This window comes from Crotalus tigris, unplaced genomic scaffold (assembly GCF_016545835.1).
Source record: "Crotalus tigris isolate CLP2741 ecotype Arizona unplaced genomic scaffold, ASM1654583v1 scf7180000017782.1332974, whole genome shotgun sequence".
NCBI classification, from domain to species: Eukaryota; Metazoa; Chordata; class Lepidosauria; order Squamata; family Viperidae; genus Crotalus; species Crotalus tigris.
In genome coordinates, this window is record NW_024096632.1 from 1012090 (window position 1) to 1031527 (window position 19438).

Below are 19438 nucleotides of genomic sequence, written 5' to 3' on the forward strand. Positions count from 1 at the left end.
CCATTTCTGCCCTCTCTGGATTCTGTCATACTACGAAGGGGAAGGGGGATGAGCAACGGGATTTTATGGCTCTCACTTCCTTCATTAAAACTTCAAAGAGACTGAATGTGGATCTCACCAAGAGGACTGACCATAACAATATGGCCATTACCTTTCATCTACTAGTCTCTGAAGTCTCCCTTCTGCCGGCCATGAGGAAAAGGGGGTGGAAATGTAATGCCTGGGATTGTCGCTGGAAGGACGGTGGGGTGGGGGCTGCTTGGGAACACTTAAAACCTTGAATGGTAGGGGTTGGCCCCTCAGATCCTGTCTAGAACGCCTGCAACCATCTTAATAAAGATGCCTGTTGGAAGAGATATTCCAAGAGTTCTGTCTTCTTAAGATGTAAAGTGGGGTGGGTCCTTACATTGATTTAAAAGACCCTGATGTGATAAATGGAATGTTAATAGGTGAAAACAACAAACTTCTTATAAAAAGAATCAAGGAATAATTTAAAGCAAGGTCAGGATTTGATAATTAATCTCTAGAAAGTATTTCAGTTTTAAATAGTTAAGAGTAGAGTGAATTTCCATGTTAGAAAAAATAGTATCTCACATGTCCTAATAGGTTATTTTTCTTCATTAATATTCTTCAGAAATACTTTTGAAAAGATATTAATGTGGATTTATGGAATGTTTTTGGTTAGATTCTATAATGAATATAATAATTCATACTGCATTTGTACATCATATTTATCGTGTTTCATTATATTTTTAATCTGGGAAATAAATTATACTAAGAAATCAGCACTATCGCCTGAATTATCAATTTAAATTTAGTTCTACCTTCTGTTTTATTTTAGATTTGGCTTGATGGATTTTGGAGTTCAAGTCAAACCAAAATAAATCATGTAGCTGAAATTTACCTATCTTCAACTAAAATTGTCATAACCAAGGAGGACATCTAATATCTTTTTTTCCCTGAAGTAAATGTAATAAAAAGTATAAATTTTAACATGTAAACTATAAAACTGTAAGTTTTAATTCACATGTTATTTGTCTAGGTCCTGTTAAGAACTATTAAATTGGTCATTTTGGTAGACCTATCAGGTCATGCCACTTTAAGTTATCCAAGGATCCCTTAGCCTTAGAAAACAATGCAGACCCCTTCTGAAAAACCGTGCCAAGAAAATGGCAAGGACTTGTCCAAGCGGTTGTCAGGAGTCAACACTGTCTTCATGGCACACACATACAAACCCCCAAATATATTCAAGATCATAAACCTTCACACTTTGATGGTAGGAAAGAAGCATGTTTCATATGCATTGCTCGAAGAAGTTACCACTGTATATTGTATCTTAAAAATCAGATTTGTAAAAATGAGATCTTGATATATAATATTCCTCATACAATATTTAAAAAAGAAAAATTAAAATACTCTAATAATAGATGAGATAAGTGTCAACTTTGAAAATGAGCATGGCTGCTTGTCTAGAATGCCCCAGTTCAAGAGCAACCGAAAGGAAGTAATTAACTCCATTATTCCTCTGCCACAATCAACTTGCCAAATAACAACCAGATCACGCACACACAGAGACCCTCTGACGATCAATCGCTAAAGGAATTGAAGGAGAAGTTAGAGACTGATGCCTGGTTTAAAGATAACAAATCTATATTAACTTTAAGGGGGGGGATTAGCTTGGAAAGGTTCTAAATTATACCTCCCAGAAGGCTTCAGACTACATGACGCTAAGCAAGCGGGTCATTTTGGATTTTTAAAAACATTGCATCTAGTGCACAGGCAGTTCTGGTGGCCAAGAATGAAAAGGACATTGAGAGTTATGTAGAAAGTTGTGCCACTTCATCTGGATCCTAAAAAGTTGTCTTGTATGTATCCCAATTTACAGCCCAAATGTTGGAGATGTGGTAGCTTGGATGCTACTTATTTTCATATCTGGTGGACTTGTAGAAATATAAAAGCTTTTTGGATTAAGATTTGGTGGAACATTCAAAAGATTTTTAAGAGAAAGATAAAGTTTACCCCACAATTATTTTTATTGGGTGTTATTGTAGATTGTGATGCTAAAGAAATTAATTTGATGTTGAATTTGATAACAACTGCAAGGTTATTGGTAGGGCAATATTGGAAGAAGGATTGCTTGCCTACTATAGAAGAATGGACGCTTAAAGTGTCAAATTTAGCAGAAATGGCGAAAATTTCTGCTTACTTGAAGGATCATTCACAAGAAAGATACTGTACATTTCGGTCTGGAGAAGATGGATATTCAGAATAAATATGGGACTAAAAAGTTCCATTTAGTTTATGAGTAAATTTTAGAGTATGATTATTATTAATAGTTTATTATAGTTTTATTTTTATTAATTTTATTATTATTTTTAGTATTAGTATTTTTTAACAATTTGGATATTGTATTGTTTAATAATATTGACTTGTTTATATTATTATGTTTATTTTTAATTTGTTTATACTTATTTTAAAGGGGAGTTAAAGCGCATTATGGACTTGGTTATTTACAGTATATAGTTGGTTAATGTTAGTTAGAGTTTGATTATTATATTTGTAACCCTGTACTCAGCTCTGGGAAATGGGGGAGGGAGAGGGGGGGTTTAGGGTGGGTGGGTTTTGGGGTGTATACTGTAATTTTTATAAAACTTTTCAATAAAAAAAAGAAAGTTGTGCCACTTGTGCTACCATGGAGAAGCGTCCTGGAAAACCACCAGGTTTATTGCAGCAAGTGGCTGACCCCTCTCAACCTTGAGAGGAGATAGCCATGGATTTTATAATAGAATTACCTGAGAGCAAGGGAAACACTTTGACATGGACTGTGATTGATCTGTTTTCCAAACAGCTGCATTTCATTGCCTATTCAGGACTTCCCTCTGCCCAGAAGCTAACCAAACTATTTTTGAAGCACATATACCAACTCCATGGGGCTCCAAAGAAGATTATTTCTGACAGAGGGGTCCAGTTTATTGCAAAGTTCTGGAGGGAGTTTGTTAAACTGTTTGGGTCCTCCCAGTGGCTTTCATCTGCTTTTCATCCGAATACTAATGGAGCTGCTGAGAAAGCTAATGCAATGGAGGAACAGTACTTATGTAAGTACAGATGTTATGTAAATTACCAGCAGTCTAATTGGGATGACCCTTTACCTTTTGCAGAGGTAGCCTACAATAATACTGTGCACAGTAGCACTGGTCTCTTGTGCCCATGTCTGAGTTCCCACAGGAGCCTCCTACTTCCCAGACTTTGGACCAATGGGTGACATTTTTCAGGGGGGTTGGGTGAACATGAAGAAGGCATTGACCAAAGCTACCAAGGTTTACAAGGAGTAGGCAGACAAACAACGTTCCCCTCAAAACCCTTTTTATATTGGACAATTAGTTTATCTTTTAACTAAATACCTATGGTTAAAGTTGTCCAACAAAAAATTGGGTCCAAAATTCCTTGGCCCTTTCCCCATTATGAGGATCAAAAACCCTGATGGTGGAGTTAAAACTTCCATGATTGTTGGGGAAAGTTCACCCGGTGTTTCACTGCAGTCTTTTGAAACCTGTATCAGAATCCACTTTAAGACCTATTCCAAAAGAGTTGCCTGGTCCAATAGTGGTAGAGGAAAAGACGCATTATGAGATAAAACATATTCTTGATTCCAGGCTATACAAGGGAAAGTTACAATACCTTGTCCAGTGGAAAGGTTACCTCCTTTCAGAGGCTACATGGGTGAAATGTACAAATGTGAAGGTGAAAAGACTGATAAAAAAGTTTTATGATAAATACCCTCACAAGCCTTGAGGGAATGCTTAACCTGCTTTTTCTTTTCCCTGCAGGAGACTCTTTTTTTCTGATGTCAACTTTGAAAATGAGCATGGCTGCAGCCATTTTCCCTACTCATTTTCAGTTGACACTTAGCACGGAGGGAGGGGGTTTTACCAGGTGCTTCGCTAGATTAAACAGATTTTCTCCTGTGGGAACCAAGGTCATTGGTTCCCACAGGACTGCAGGCTGGGTGTTTTGTGAAAAGCCCACCAAGAAGATATATTGGGGAATGTAGTAGCTTGTATAGCTTTAGGGGTAGGATTTCTTAATTTTGTATTGGGAATTGTGTCTATTCAGACTTGGTTTCACTTTTGACATGCTGATACTTTGTATCAATAAACATGTTCTTTGAGGAACTTGCACGCCTCGGAGCTATGCTTTATTTGTCTCTGTCTGTCAGAACCATGACAATAAGACTGTATATTTTCACTAAAAATAACAGGATATTTCTATTATTACCACATTTCTTATCAGGTTATAAGATTAAAGTTTCAAAAAAGTAGATGTAATTATGCTAGGCAAAATAGTTACAATTGGAGGGAAAAATCCAGTATCATCTCCCAATTTAGTTTAGACCAGCAGGTTAAACAATGAAAACTGTCCTGAATATGTAATGTTTTATATGTTAATATTCATGGTTGGATAAAATTCTTCTGACAAATTCTATTAAAACTGAAAACAATCTCAGTCAATGATGCTCACAATTAAATTACATGCCCTTCTCTCTTTTAAACTTCATTTCCATCGATTCCATTTGATGGTGCTTTCAGGTTCTATTATTTCTATTGATTTTTGTAGCTCTGTAACATTCATAAGCTTTTGGGGTTGTGTGTGTGTATATGTGTGTGTGTGTGTGTGAAATCAAAAAATATACATGATTGAACCCAATACAATTGAATCATGTGAAGCTTTATCCTCTGTTTTTACTAGTTTTTCACAATCTTAAATCTATTTTCACTGGATTTTAATCAGCTAAAATTCTCCAATGTATTAATTTTTCTTCAGTGTAAATGTTTCTCTGATCATGATTACTTTAAGTTACCTAATGTTCTACTTCCTACCTTCTGAAAAGTTCACCTGACATTTATGTATTTAAAACTCAGTTTTACACACACACACACACACACACACACACACACACAGAGAGAGAGAGAGAGAGAGAGAGAGAGAGAGAGAGAGAGAGAGAGAGAGAGAGAGAGAAACATGATTCAAAGTAGCTAACTATGAAATTCAGTACAAAAAATATAATTACAACCTTATCACTACTTAAAACTCATTTAATAAAAACCCCATCTTTAAACTTCAGATTAGAACTTTACTTTTCAATACATCAGTTCAAATGGCAAATGCCAATTTGGGTAAAAGATAGTGAGATTGCTGAGATTGCTCCCCAAGGGTTTCCCCACTGACTTTGCTTGTAAAAAGTTGGCAGGGAGTGTTAGAATTGACAAACACATGACCATGGCTAGCTGTAGTGGCGCAGCAGCACTGAAGCAGCACAACTTTACCAAATTTCAATCCTCCAGATGTCATGAGTTGCAGATTTTGGACCCATTTTTTTAAAATTAGGTCATTTGAGGTACATAGATTCCAAAATTGTTGCTCTTTGATGCACCATTTCACCCATTTGAAAGTTACAAAAAATCAAACAGACATGCAAATTTTAGTAGTATATAAATACTTGTATACCTGGAATGCTCTGCCTTCTTATAGCTAGTGCTCCATCAGGTGGCTTTGACTGGTTTGCAGATTTAGTATATGGACTGTCATCTGAAACACAGATAGCACTGACAATTTCAGTTTCAAGGTTGGGCATAATTTTCAGCTGAAGTCCTCAATGTATTATATTGTTGCTCCACAGAACAAGAAAAAAATGTTGAATGTTAATAGAAAAGTTAATTTTAATCTGATTCTCAAGCAGCTTTTAACATACTATAAAATATTTACACAGAAGGCCTATTAGTTACTATTTGCATATTGACATGTTTAAGAAAAATGGATGAGAATCTCAGAGAATAAGGTTATCTCAGATGTTATAGCAAGGTGCTACAAATAACACTAACAATAGGAATGTATTTATTTTAAAAATTACAAAACCTTTGGAAATGTCACTTTTCCCTTTACTTCTTTAAGTCTTGGAATTCTTTTGGAAATCACTTCAAAGTAGCAAAACCATTATGGAAATCAGCTTAATTATTATAGAGCTGGTATCCATTTGACACTTTTCCTCCCCCTTCTTACGGGAGAGCTTTCTCCTCTTACAAGGAGCAAAACCAATTAGATATCTGCAACTGGGCCCTTGGCCAAGAGATGCCAAGAACTCAAAGCAATCTCCATACAAAATTACACAAAAATACAAGAATACATAAAGTCATGAATTTATGACTACTGCAAAAGGGCATCCTTTAGTTAAGATGGGCAAATGGCCCTCCATCTGCAGTGGCTAACTCCTTAATGTCATCCTGGAATGGATCTTCTTACTAAATGAATATATCAGTAATTCATATAGAAGGATCTGCATTTGATTACTCATTATCATAGCAATGGGAATGAACTTCTTCACACTTCTGTTGCAGAAAATACTATGCCTGGGTTCTGTTACCTGTCTCTTTGAGCAACGGACATAAGTTCATTGATGTGAAACAGTGACACTGTTTTTGTAGTGAATTATGTACAATTGATCACATGATGTACCTAGAGATCTGCCTCATGTGAGTCTTTCCCTACAGCAGTGCAATTGTTGGTTAAATGTTTTTATTGGTTTATCAAAATATAAAATACAAAGAGAAATTTTAAAAAAGTAATAGAAAACTAGGAGGAGGGTGAGGGAAAAGAAAAAAATGGTGTAAAAGAGGGAAAAAGGAAAGAAAAAGGCACCAACTTCTGACTATTTTTAGTACAGTAGAAGATAGCAACATTACAACCTGCAGTGCCTACTGCAGTGCAATAATCAAGTGCAGGAAAACATGAGTCCAGGCAGTTCAAATGAATACAGGTTTATTGTACACAAATTCTTGCAGAAAGCATTAGCACACAATAAACCTATACTCACTACTAATGGTCAAAAAAAATTGGCGGCAGGTAAGAATCAACAGAATTCAAGAGTCAACAGAATTAAGTCTCCTGGGCTGGGGAAATTATGATGTCTAGCGCACATCCTTCAGACAAACCGTACTTATTTTGATCATATCACTGACTACTGCGAGAAAGGCAATCACAATAGCACAAAATATGCCACTTTGCAATGTTGTCTATTTTTTCAAGGGTTGAGAGTTTTCACTGCATCAATATAGTTGCCAGTATTAGAAACAGAAAATAACACACAAGCTAAATACCCAGGAACTAAGGAATGAAACCATTTTATTGAGACCACATGTAGGCATACAGACAAAATTTTGCAGATGTCTGCATCTTTGTCTACAGTGGAAATAAAATGACTGTGGAAATGCATTAATTGAGCTGCATGTTTTTCAAAAACCTCCAACTGCTTGTGATCCTGCAATATTATTTTTAGCTGCATTATCACAAGTAGTTGCTGCCTTCATGCATATTTAACAATATAGACTGACTGTCTTCCACCATTCTGCATTATTTCCTGAAAGTTTTCAGTAGTCTATGTTTGTGCTTATTGTGTATATTTTTTTACATCAGCTTTTAAACTTCAACTCTAGCAACCAGTCCTAGTACTGTTCTGTTTCACTTTACTCAAAGAAATAAATTAATAAAAATAAAACACAAAAAGATTTATACAATCTGAAACCAGAGTATGACTAATAAAAGTACCGTAAATGTCGGCGTACAAGGCGACCCGGCGTATAAGACGACCCCCGTCTTTATAGCCGGGCCGCATTCTTAGAACGTCGTCTTATACGCCAGGGAAACTACCAGTATTTCCAGTGTATAAGACGACTCGGTGTATAAGATGACCCCCGTCTTTGGCGCCAATTTCAGCGCTCGCGGAAGTTGCCTTATACGCTGGCATTTACGGTAGTTTCTTTTGAAGACCAAGTACAGGTAGTCCTCAACTTACAACAATTTGCTTAATGATGGGTTGAAGTTACAGTGCCATTGAAAAAAGTGACTTATGACCATTTTTCACACAACCTGTCAGCACAGTGACAATTGAGAAACTATAGCCATTTTATCTTTTGCTTTTCTTGTGCTTTTTTCTGTTATTTGGGATTCTCAGATGTAGAAGGGGGGAGGGAAAATGCTTGAGCATTTTCTGTTAGCCATAACATTTGCAGCTGGATGAGGACCAAAGTCAATGTTAGATAAAGTTTTGGTGGGTTGAAAAGTTGGGAGGAGAGCCCACGTTTTAGAATAATTGGTGAATGTGATTTATGACAGCCTTTCCGGGGTGGGGATTGCAACTTGTTACTTTGTATCAGGGGAGAGGGAACGTTAGTCTTGGGTTCAAGTATGTACGTGCTGATACTTTGTTTCCTGAATAAAATGTTACTTGAGGAATAAATTTTTGCCTTGAAGTTATTTTAAAAGGTTTCATCTATCGGAACCATGACACAACCGTTGCAGAATCCCCATGGCCACATGATTAAAATTCAGATGCTTGATTCATATTTATGATGATTGGAGTGTCCCAGGGTCTTGTGATCAACTTTTGAGTCCTTCTGACAAGCAAAATCAATGGGGAAGCCAGATTCATTTAATAATTGCAGTGATTCATTTAACTTCTGTAGCAAGAAAAGTCATAAAATGGGGTAAAACTCACTTAACCTTTTCACTTAGCAACAGAAATTTTGGGCTCGACTATGGTCATAAGTCAAGGACCACCTGTATACAATAGCTGACTGCCATTCCCTAAGATGCAATAGTTAGGTCTGTGTAACAATGATTTTGTGCTTGTTTCTTTCAAAAATATTTCCAAACTCTTTATAGAGTACATTTCATTTAGCAGCTCCATGCAGATCTTTAATTATTGACAAAGCAATAAGATTGAACGTTGTACATACACTCATGCACAAAATATAAAGAGATTGCTAAATGCTGTTTATTCAATATAAAGTTTTATAATTAGTATTTCTACTTGATAAATCATGCAAGAGCTGTAAGATAAGGATACCTATCTGTTGTTTAAATCCTAAGCCTGATTATATTACGATTTGAGAAAAAGTGAACCTCATGTGCCTTTTTGGCCTGGCATTAATTTTAAAATATCATGGTCAAAGAATGTTCGCCTACCGAGGATGTAATTGATTTGTGCAATAGTCTTGTTATGATTATGGTATGGGTACATAAATTTACAGAGGTAACTATCAAACAATGATCAATAACCCTAATCCATTTGGTGGCAAAGAGACCATGAGACTGATGAAATAAGTGGACATAATCAATTGGCAAACTTGCTGGTGGGCAAATATTTTGGCAGACAGAAAAGGAACAAAAGCCCAGAACTATTATTTTTCTACTTAAGTATACGTCACAGTGATAGAATAATGCAATTTTTATTTTAAAGCCTTTTTATATCTAATAAAATAATAATAACTTATTACATTTATATGTTGTTCAATTCCCAGTGACTCTGGGAAGTTTATAAATTTTTTAAAAATCAAAATCAAAAAAAAAGAGTAAAGATGGCAAAAATAACAAAATCAGTTGTACTGTATACTTAACAAACAAAAATAAACATCACACAATCTAAAAGCGGTTTCAATCTGGCCAAGGTTCTAGACAAAGAACTAGGTCTTCAGGGCCCTCTGAAATCCAGAAGGGTGAGAGAACACTCAGATCTCAAGGGAACCTCATTCCAGAGGGGAAGGTATTGGTATACAGTAGGTTTCTGAAGTTCTGATAGCTTAAATTATTTAACTGACAGAACTAAGAGAATACCAACTCTTTCACATTGCATTATCTGGGCAGATACTATGAGAGACAGGTATTTCCTCAAGTAGCCAGCTCCTTTGCCATTGAAATAATATGGAAATTGTTATGTTTGGTGATCGGTAAGACATCAATGAGGCAGCAGGTGCAACAACAACTCTTTATTTAAGATTTAAAAAGAAGCCTGGATAACTGCCGCTCTACACCTATTTATACAATCAGCAACTAGGCGGCAGCCAATAGGATTCAAGTATTAGTTCCTTGTAACGCTACATAAAATTCTGCAGGAAGTCCATCAGGTCCCGGTGTTTTATCTTTCTTTTGCTTTTTTATTGCCTCTGTAATCTCCATCATTGATATGTTCTCGTTCAACCTCTGTTGCATATTCTCAGGAACCTTTGGGAAATTTGCTTCTTTTAAGTAATCCTGAATTACCTCTTTGGGGACCACCTCCGCCTTATAAAGTGTCTCATAGTAAGCCTTCGTGATCATTATGACAGTGTAGCTCACCCTTTGGGTCCCATAGCTTACTTATTAATCTTTTTTCTCTTTCTTTTTCCAATCTTGGAAAACCTTGGTTTACCGAGGAACTACGGGAGATGAAGCATCAGAACAGACATCTAGAGCGATGCTGGAGGGCTAGTAACTCCGAATCCGACCGGACACTTCTAAGAGCCTATATTAGGACTTATTTAGTGGCAATACGAGCGGCAAAATGTTCGCATTTTTCCGCACTTATTGCGTCTGCAGAATCTCGCCCCACCGCCCTGTTTAGGGTGACCCATTCCCTACTTAATGTTCGGGAAGCTGGGGAGCCCTTACAGGGTAGAGCGGAGGAATTTGTGCAATTCTTATCAGACAAAATCGCTCGGATTCGGACAGACCTAGACTCCGATTGGGCAGGGCCTTTCGAGATGACTGGGGCAGGTCTTAGCTCAGTTTTATGGGATGAATTTGAGTCTGTGACCACTGAGGATGTTGACAGAGCAGTGGGAGCAATGAGCGCCTCCACTTGTTTATTGGACCTGTGCCCTTCCTGGTTGGTCTCGGCTGCCAAGGAGGTGACACGAAGCTGGCTCCAGGTGTTGATCAATGCTTCGTTGAGGGAGGGGTCTTTTCCACAATCCCTGAAGGAGGCGGTTGTGAGGCCCCTGCTCAAGAAGCCTACCCTGGACCCAGCTGATTTAAATAACTTCCGTCCAGTCTCCAATCTCCCCTTTGTGGGAAAGGTTGTAGAGAGAGTGGTGGCGCTCCAGCTCCGACGGTCTCTGGATGAAGCGGATTATCTAGACTCTTTTCAATCTGGCTTCAGGCCTGGCTTCAGCACAGAAACCGCTTTGGTCGCGCTGATGGATGATCTCTGGCAGGCCCGAGACAGAGGTTATTCCTCTGTCTTGATGCTACTTGACCTCTCAGCGGCTTTCGATACCATCGATCATGGTATCCTTTTGCGATGACTCGAAGGGGTGGGAGTGGGAGGCACCGTTTTATGGTGGTTCTCCTCCTACCTCTCTGGCTGGTCGCAATCGGTATTGGTGGGAGGGCAGAGGTCAACCCCGAGGCCCCTTGAATGCGGCGTGCCACAGGGGTCGGTCCTCTCTCCCCTCCTATTTAACATTTATATGAAGCCGCTGGGTGAGATCATCAGACAGCACGGGGTGAGGTTTCATCAGTATGCTGATGATACCCAGTTATATATCTCCTCCCCGAGCTCTCTCAGTGAAGCGGCCAATGTGATGGGCCGTTGCCTCGAAGCCGTGAGGGTCTGGATGGGGGTTAACAGACTCAGGCTCAATCCTGACAAGACCGAGTGGCTTTGGATGTTGCCTCCCAAGGATCATGTCGACTGTCCAGTGTTGACTCTTGCGGGAGAAAATATACCCCCTTCGGAGCGGGTTCGCAACTTGGGTGTCCTCCTTGATCCACAGCTGAATTTGGAACATCAATTGATGGCTGTGGCTGGGAGGACCTTTGCACAAGTTTGCCTGTTGCACCAGTTGCGACCCTACCTGGACCAGGAGGCTCTCCTTACAGTCACTCACGCCCTTGTCACCTCACGTTTGGACTTCTGCAACGCGCTCTACATGGGGCTACCCTTGAAAAGTATTCGGAGACTACAGTTGGTCCAGAACGCAGCCGCGCGAGTGATAGTGGGTGCTCCTCGATACACCCATGTTACACCTATCCTCCGTGAGCTGCACTGGTTGCCTATTGGTCTCTGGGTCCAATTCAAGGTGTTGGTCATTACCTTTAAAGCCCTATATGGCTCAGGGCCAGGCTATTTGCGAGACCACCTACTACCTCATAGTTCCCTACGTCCGGTTAGATCCCACAGGCTGGGCCTCCTTCCGGGCCCCGTCGGCCAAGCAGTGCCATTTGGCGGGGCCGCGGAGGAGGGCCTTCTCTGTGATGGCGCCCACGCTTTGGAATCAGCTCCCCCCAGAGATTAGGACCGCTCCCACCCTGTTGGTCTTCCGTAAGCTACTTAAGACCTGGCTTTTCCGGCAGGCCTGGGGTTTATAAAACCTTACCCCTGGATGATTGTTTTTGTATTGTTGTTTGTTATGTTTTGTGTGTTTTTTATTGTTAGCCACCCAGAGTCCTTCGGGAGTGGGGCGGCTTATAAATTTTAAAAATAAATAAATAAATAAATGCAAGCCATCTCCCCGGTTTATTAGCATTTTCAAAAAAGTTGTTTAGTTCGTTTAATCTGTTGTGCCATTATATCCGTCTCAAGTAAATTTAATTTGTGTTTTATTAATTCCATTTGTATTTTCAGCTTTTTCTTTTGCGGATTGATTTGTAACTCAGATTCCAAAATACTAAGTTGTTCTTTCAATCTATGCTATATATGTTTCTTTTCTTTATTCTTTTTGGCAAAATAAGTTATAGCCAAACCTCTAAAGCAGCGGTTCTCAACCATGGGTCACGACCCCTTTGGGGGTCGAATGACCGTTTCACAGGGGTCGCCTAAGATAGGGCTTTTCCTCTCCCCATCACTCCCCGTGTGGCGTCACCTTCCTTCCCCTTCCTTCACAGCTCACTTGCTTGTTGAAATTGAAAACAAGCTGCTTGGCGACGGCCTGCAGGAAACCGACTGAGGATGCGCAAAGAGCGCAGGCTCAGAGCAAGGCCCCGTCCTCCCCAGGGACTCATTGTGCAGGATCCGTGTCACCCTTCCCCCCCCTTCTTACTTCAGAAGCAAGCGCGAGCCTGAAGGGGGCAGAGCCATCCACTCTCAGATAGCTGTTTGAGACTACTTGCGTTGCAGCCCTGAGAGCCAAACTCACAACAGCCCCCTTCTTTTCCCCCTTCTCTCTCTCTCTCTCTCTCTCTCTCTCTCTCTCTGTTGCGGCCTCACTTTCTTCCATTTTTTCCCTCTCCCCTCCCGCGAGCTTGCGATACCCCTCATGGCCCTCACGTTGCCTCCCGGGTCTCAAGTCTTTTCTCCCTCTCCCCGAGGTGCCCAGCTTTATGGAGGGGAAAGCAAAGCAGCCAGATGACGCACACCCTCCTGGAGAACTCATCCCATGGCAGCAGGTGGGAATCGAGGCCCACATTTGTTTTGCTGATGCTTATCAGAATGGTGACTCAGAGGCTGGCCATGGGCGGGGGGCTGCTCCCTTGCTCCAGGCTCGCTGAGCTCAGCTCTTCATTCCCCACTCCCAATACCGATCGAAGTGGCCACAATGGTACCGCACACTCAGTAGCCACCCCCCGCCCGGCACTCATTGGCCACTACGCGCTGCCTCTCAGGCGCAGTGCGGTCTCATTGGGCTGTGGCGGCAGCTCGAGGCGATTGCTGGCGCCTTGTTGGCTCAGGCCAGCTGCCCGTGATAGGCATCTGATGGTGACTCAGGGTACAGCCGTGGGCGGGGGTGGCTGCTCCCTTGCTCTGGGCTCACTGAGCTCCGATACTGATCAAACATTCCAACGCCCGCATGGTGGGAAACTGATCCGGGCACTGCAGCAGAAGCCACAAGCTGTGGGGGATCCCTGTTGCTGCCGCTAGAGCCAGCTACAATGGAGCGTCAGCCAGTTGCTTCAACCAGGCACCGGCGGCCTCAGGATGCCCCACCCATTGGTGATGTTGCTGCGCTGTGTTCCATGATGCCAGGGAATCCCCATCCCACCGGAGCCGGCCACAATGAAGCGCCGGCCACCTGCTCTAACCAGGTGCTGGCGGACAGTCCTAGGGTGTGCCAGAGTCCCGCATGCTACCCAGTAGGCTGCTGTCAGCTTCAAGGTCACATAGGTAGCCTTCGGCCACTCCCCTCCCCACCTCCAAATCGATCCCCAATCGGAGAGAGAGAGAGGGAGGGAGGAAGAGAGGGAGAGAAATAGAGAGGGAGAGAGAAAGAGAGAGGGAAAGAGAGGGAGAGAGAGAGAGGAAGGGAGGGAGAGAGAGAAAGAGGGAGAGAGAGGGAGAAAGAAATAGAAAGAGGGTGAAAGAAAGGAAGGGAGAGAGAGGGAGAGAAAGGGAGGGAAAGAGAGAGAAAGAAAGGGAGAGAGAGGGAGAGAGAAAGAGAGAGGGAAAGAGGGAGAAAGAGAAAGAGGGAGAAAGAGAGAGAGGAAGGGAGAGAGAGAAAGAGGGAGAGAGAAATAGAGAGGAAGAGAGAGAGAGGGAGGAAGAGAGGGAGAAAGGGAGGGAGGGAGAGAGAGAAAGAGAAAGAGAGAAAGAAATAGAGAGGAAGAGAGAAAGGGAGAGAGAGAGAGAGAAAGAGAGATGGAAAGAGGGAGAAAGAAAGGGAGACAGAGAGGGGAAGGGAGAGAGAGAGGGAGAGAGAGAAGAGGGAGAGAGAAATAGAGAAAGAAAGAGGGAGAGAGAGATTAAATTAGTAACATGGTTCTTAAGTGAATCTGGTTTCCCCACTAACTTTGCTAGTCAGAAGGTTGCAAAAGGTGATCACATGACCCTGGAACAATGTGACCATCATAAATATGAATCGGTTGCCAAGCATCCAAATGTAAATTACATGACCCTGGGGATGCTGCAATGGTCATAAGTGTGAAAAATGGTCATAAGTCACTTTTTTCAGTGCTGTTGTAACTTTGAACAGTCACTAACCAAACTGCTGTAAGTCAAGGACTAATTTCACAGGTTGGGGGTCACCTCAACATGAGGAACTGTATTAAAGAGTTGTGGCATTAGGAAGGTTGAGAACCACTGCCCTAGATAGTTCATAAGGACAATTATAGAACATATTCCCTTAAATACATTGGTGGCCTTTTCGCCCATTCCGAACACTTCGGAACTGCTGGAGGCACCCAGTCTGTCAGCTCGCCTGCCAGGCTTGGTAGACTGCGGCTGTGGGACCCATCCGTTATGGGTAGACTCGAGTCTCTGTGGCTGGTCTGTCCTGGTAGACCCGAGCCAGGGTCCAAAGGTAGAGCAGACTCCACTGGTCCAGAAAATGGAGCCGTCTGCTGGCATTGCCCATTGGTTGAAGTATCAGTGTTTGGGACTGACTCACTAGACGCTAGAGCCCCGTCCCTTAGTCGGAGAGTTCCACCATCGCTGGCAGATTCTAATGCACTACTGCAATTGTGCTGCTCCTGAGTTTAACTGTCACAAGAATCATGAGCTAGACTGTCATTAGAGTCATGAACTGTTGGCTTGTTTGCTAATCTCCACCGCAGTTGGTCAATGTTCCTGCGTAGCACGCGACCATCTTTCAGGACCACTTCATAAGAAAGTGGCCCAGTCACCTTACAAACCACAGCTATCACCCACAGTGAAGGTGCTTAACCTTGAAAGCTCCCCTGTGGGTAACTATGGCATCATCCACCGGCAGTTGCTGGTAGGCTTGAGTCAGATCTAACTTGGCGAAGATGCGACCTCCGTGTAGTGTGCCAAAATATGGTTGACTACAGGCACTGGATATGCATGTTTTTGGAGTGCTCTATTGATAGTGTGTCATGAGTCTGACTAATGAAACACTTCAAATAACTTTCAGGCATGGTTTAACCTAAAAAGCCTTTATTAGTGTAAAAGGAGTGTCAGCATGGCATGGAGACTGCCAAGATCTGAATTTCCCTTCCTTTGCACATAACATTCCAGGCATTTCCCCTCCCCTATTTTGGGGTCATGATTCACATCTTCCAATTAACCTGGAGGGCAAAGATTCACTTCCGTGGGCTTTTCTCTCCTCTCTCTTTTCCATCTGAATTAACTCTAAAAGTACCAGACAGTTCTGCATATTTTGTCAAAGCAAGAATATTCAATATTAGCAGCGTTGACATCATGCACTTGTAATCTGTGCATATGCGCACTTCTCCGTTGGCCTTAAGTGGCGTGACTATGGGGGTTTCCCACTGACTGCTATCAACCGGCTGCAAGATGCCTTGCTGCACCAGCTTATCCAGCTCTGCATCGATCTTCTGCTTGAGGGTGAAGGGCACTTGACACTGTTTGATCCTTATTGGAGTTATGGCAGGATCAAGCCAAAGAGCTATGGGCAGACCCTTGTATTACCCCAACTTAGGGCTAAAAATGTCAGCAAACTCCCGGCAAACTGCCGCTAAGTCCACTGCTTGCGTGCTGTTAATTCCCATTACGTTGATTCACAATACATCAAACCAATCAAGCCCGATGAAGCTTGTGCTGTTGCCCTCAACTACTACAACTTCCAGGGGGCCCTCAAATCCCTTGAATTGCACCCAGAGTGTAGCTTCAACCTTGACTGTTACTCGGGAGTTTTGGAAATCCATTAACATGAGGTTCGATGGCTTGAGCTTAACTCTTTTGCCGCTGCAACTACAAATATGTTTGAAGGTCCCCTGGGAAATTATGGATAATGCTGACCCCGTATCTAGTTCCATGTTGCATGGAACTCCCTGCAGCTTGACTTTGAGCTGCAGCTTTTCCTTAAGTGGGTGATGGGCACCTGTTCTAAGCAAGCTCCTTCTACTGGCATAAAAACCAACCCTGTGCTGCCCCGGGACCTTTCCGGGGAAACTCTTCTGGTGGGCTGTCTCTTCGGCGACCCATACAAACAGTGGCGATGTGGCCTTGTTTGCCACATGCCTGGCATGCTGCTGTGTAGAACCTGCATTGCATGTGTTTGTGTCGGTCTCCATACCCCGCACATCGAGTGAAGGGAACTGCCTTGTCAACTGGGCATTATGGCCTTCTTTCTGGTGGCTGCTGTAACCAATCGACCTCTTGATCTGATTCGGAGTCTTCGACCTTCTCAGCACCCTGGCGTCTATGCAGCGAGTGCTCCTGGAGAGCCATAAGGCCTTGATGACTCCCCCGGTGGCTTCTTCAGCTGTGATCTCCCGTAGGGCATCCTGGAACAAAATAGTCTCTTTAGTGAACAATTTCTGTTGGAGATCCCTACTTCTCAACCCACACACTAAGCGGTCTTGCAGTCTCTCCTCAAGGTCTTTGAATTCGCAGGGTCGTGCCATTTAACGAAGGGCGGCTATGAACTTGGCCGCCGACTCGCCCGGTCGTTGGTCTCTTCATTCGAAGGCATGCCTCCAGGCAATGACTGAAAGCTTCAGCTCAAAGTGTTCTTTGAGTATTTGTTTGAGTTCGGAATAAGCAACGGACTGAAGCGGAGCTGGAGCGACTAAGTTTTTGACGATTTCGAATGTCGCCTGGCTGTAAGCACACAGCAGCGTTGCAGCTTTCAAGCCGTCTTCACAAACTTGGTTGACTGTTAAATAATTCTCGATTCTCACGATGTAGGAGCTCCACTTCTCTGGATGTGCAATGTTGAATTCCGAGAGTTTCCCGAGTTTGGCCATGGTGAGTTGTTTTTGGCGTTTTTGGTCTTACAATGCCTCATGCTGCCAAGGCTTCTCTTAATCTCCCAGGGATGGTTCCTTGGGAGTGCTCTTCCTCCAGCATTTTCGTACTGGCAGGAATGGAGGGGGTGTGGTCCTACCAAGGCGTCGTCACTTGGCTTTACCCCCTTAGTGACTCAGCTCTTCGAAGTTGGCAGCACATCCCACCTTCGTCGCCACTGTTATGTTTGGTGATCGGTGAGGCATCGACGAGGCAGCAGGTGCAATAACAACTCTTTATTTAAGATTTAAACAGAAGCCTGGATAACTGCCACTCCACCCCTATTTATACAATCAGCAACTAGGCGCCGGCCAATAGGATTCAAATATTAGTTCCCGCTTTAACACAAGTTAATGAGCTTGTAGACAGAAAGTCTGGCACTTAACTGACAGAGTCTTATGACCGTTTTTTCAACATTTCCAAGTAATTCACATCAATACATTACAGAAATGATCTTTGGACATGCAAGGGGAGGGGAGGGAGAGATGAGGGGAAGAGGGAGAGATGCTGCCTACCCTCAGATAAGTGAGAACATAGATTGCAATAGCATAATGGGCAGAGAAAGAGGCTCAGAAGAGACACTAACTTCTCAGACTATAAAGGAGATGGAGGCAGTTTTATAATTTCAGACTTGCAAGATTCTGCTGTTGTAGAGTAGTACAGTAAAGTAGAATTAGCTATCTGGTTGTTCTTGTCTGTTCTATCTGGGAAGGCTGACATCAATCTTGCAATTTTGAACTCTGCCTGCTCCCCATCTTCCAAGGTCATTCCCACATACTATAAGAGCATATGAAAGGGTTAGGCAGTGATTAACACCATGAATAGCACAAGAGGAAAGCTGGCAACCAGTACAGCTTGAAAAGCAGAGGTGTTACATGGACATACCAAGGCTTGCCCATCACTGCCTGGGCTGCTGTGTTCTAGACCAGTTGAAGCTTCTAGATCAGTGGTTCTCAACCTGTGGGTCACGACCCCATTTGGGGTTGAACGACTATTTCACGGGGGTCGCCAAACAACACAGTCCACCATTTTTTTTCCTTTTCCTTAGCTGTGCTACTCCCTTTTATTCTATTGTCTTTTGAAAGCCAATAGGATAGATTCTCTTGAATAGAGTCTAATTCTATTGGCTTTCAAAAGCCAATAGGAGTTTCCACCCCTCCCTGCTAAGCAACTACTAAAAATGTAAGTAAAAGAGGGCCAGGGGTGGGAGGTGGGAGGCCGGCAGGTGCAGGGAGGGTTGCTGGCGTGTGTGGGGCCTTACCTCCCTTGGGCTGGGCCAGCTGATGGCCCAGATGGTGGTCAGCCTGCACCGTCTCTGCTGCTTGCCAGCTACGTCTCGGCCGGCGCAGGGGGTGGCACCATGCATGCGCGGCGCTCCCGGGCAGGGAAAGTCCTCGACTTACGACCAACTGGGTAGTCCTTGACTTATGACCGATTGGGTAGTCCTCGACTTACGACTGGTTGGGGGTCATGGCATTAAAAACCACTGTTCTAGATACTCTTCAAGGGCAATCCCATATAAAGCATATTGCAGTAATCAATTTGTGAAGTGATCAGGGCAACTGATTGAAGAGCCCCTTGATCTAGGAAAGGACACAGCTGGTGCACCATATGGAATTGTCCAAAGGCCTATTGGCCAAAGTTGTTCCTTTCTCATCAAGCAGCAGCTGTGAGTCCCTAAAGAACCCCAAATTGTGTACCACTTTTGATGGGGAAATGCCATACAATTCAAGGTCAAAGATAAACTATTCAAAGATCTGGGCAGTCCAATACCCAAGGCTGGTCTTTAGAAAACAGTTTTCAAAAAAGCTCTCTCTAATTTAGGAATGATATTTTATTTATAGGCATGACCCCAGAATATTTTTTAAATCTTACATAAGGTCTAACATCTGCTTATCAGGGAATATTTTATTTCTGAGCAAACTTTCCTAAGACTCCTGTCAAAAAACTTGTGCCTGATAAAGATTCCATTCTCTAATTCTTTCA

At 42.6% G+C, this 19438-nt stretch overlaps 1 protein-coding gene across 9 annotated transcripts in view; it reads right to left on the reverse strand.

Annotated features, from left to right (window-relative positions):
- GRIP1 (glutamate receptor interacting protein 1) overlaps positions 1 to 19438 on the reverse strand; it is a 562796-nt gene that overhangs the window by 255216 nt on the left and 288142 nt on the right. For 7 of the 9 annotated variants that reach the window (XM_039342264.1, XM_039342261.1, XM_039342262.1 and 4 more), the window contains exon 2: positions 5506 to 5586. The exons of the other annotated variants lie outside the window; for them this stretch is intronic. In XM_039342264.1, the coding sequence (XP_039198198.1) occupies positions 5506 to 5586 (81 nt within the window). The remainder of the gene's footprint in view (positions 1 to 5505; positions 5587 to 19438) is intronic. 9 annotated transcript variants of the gene reach the window in all.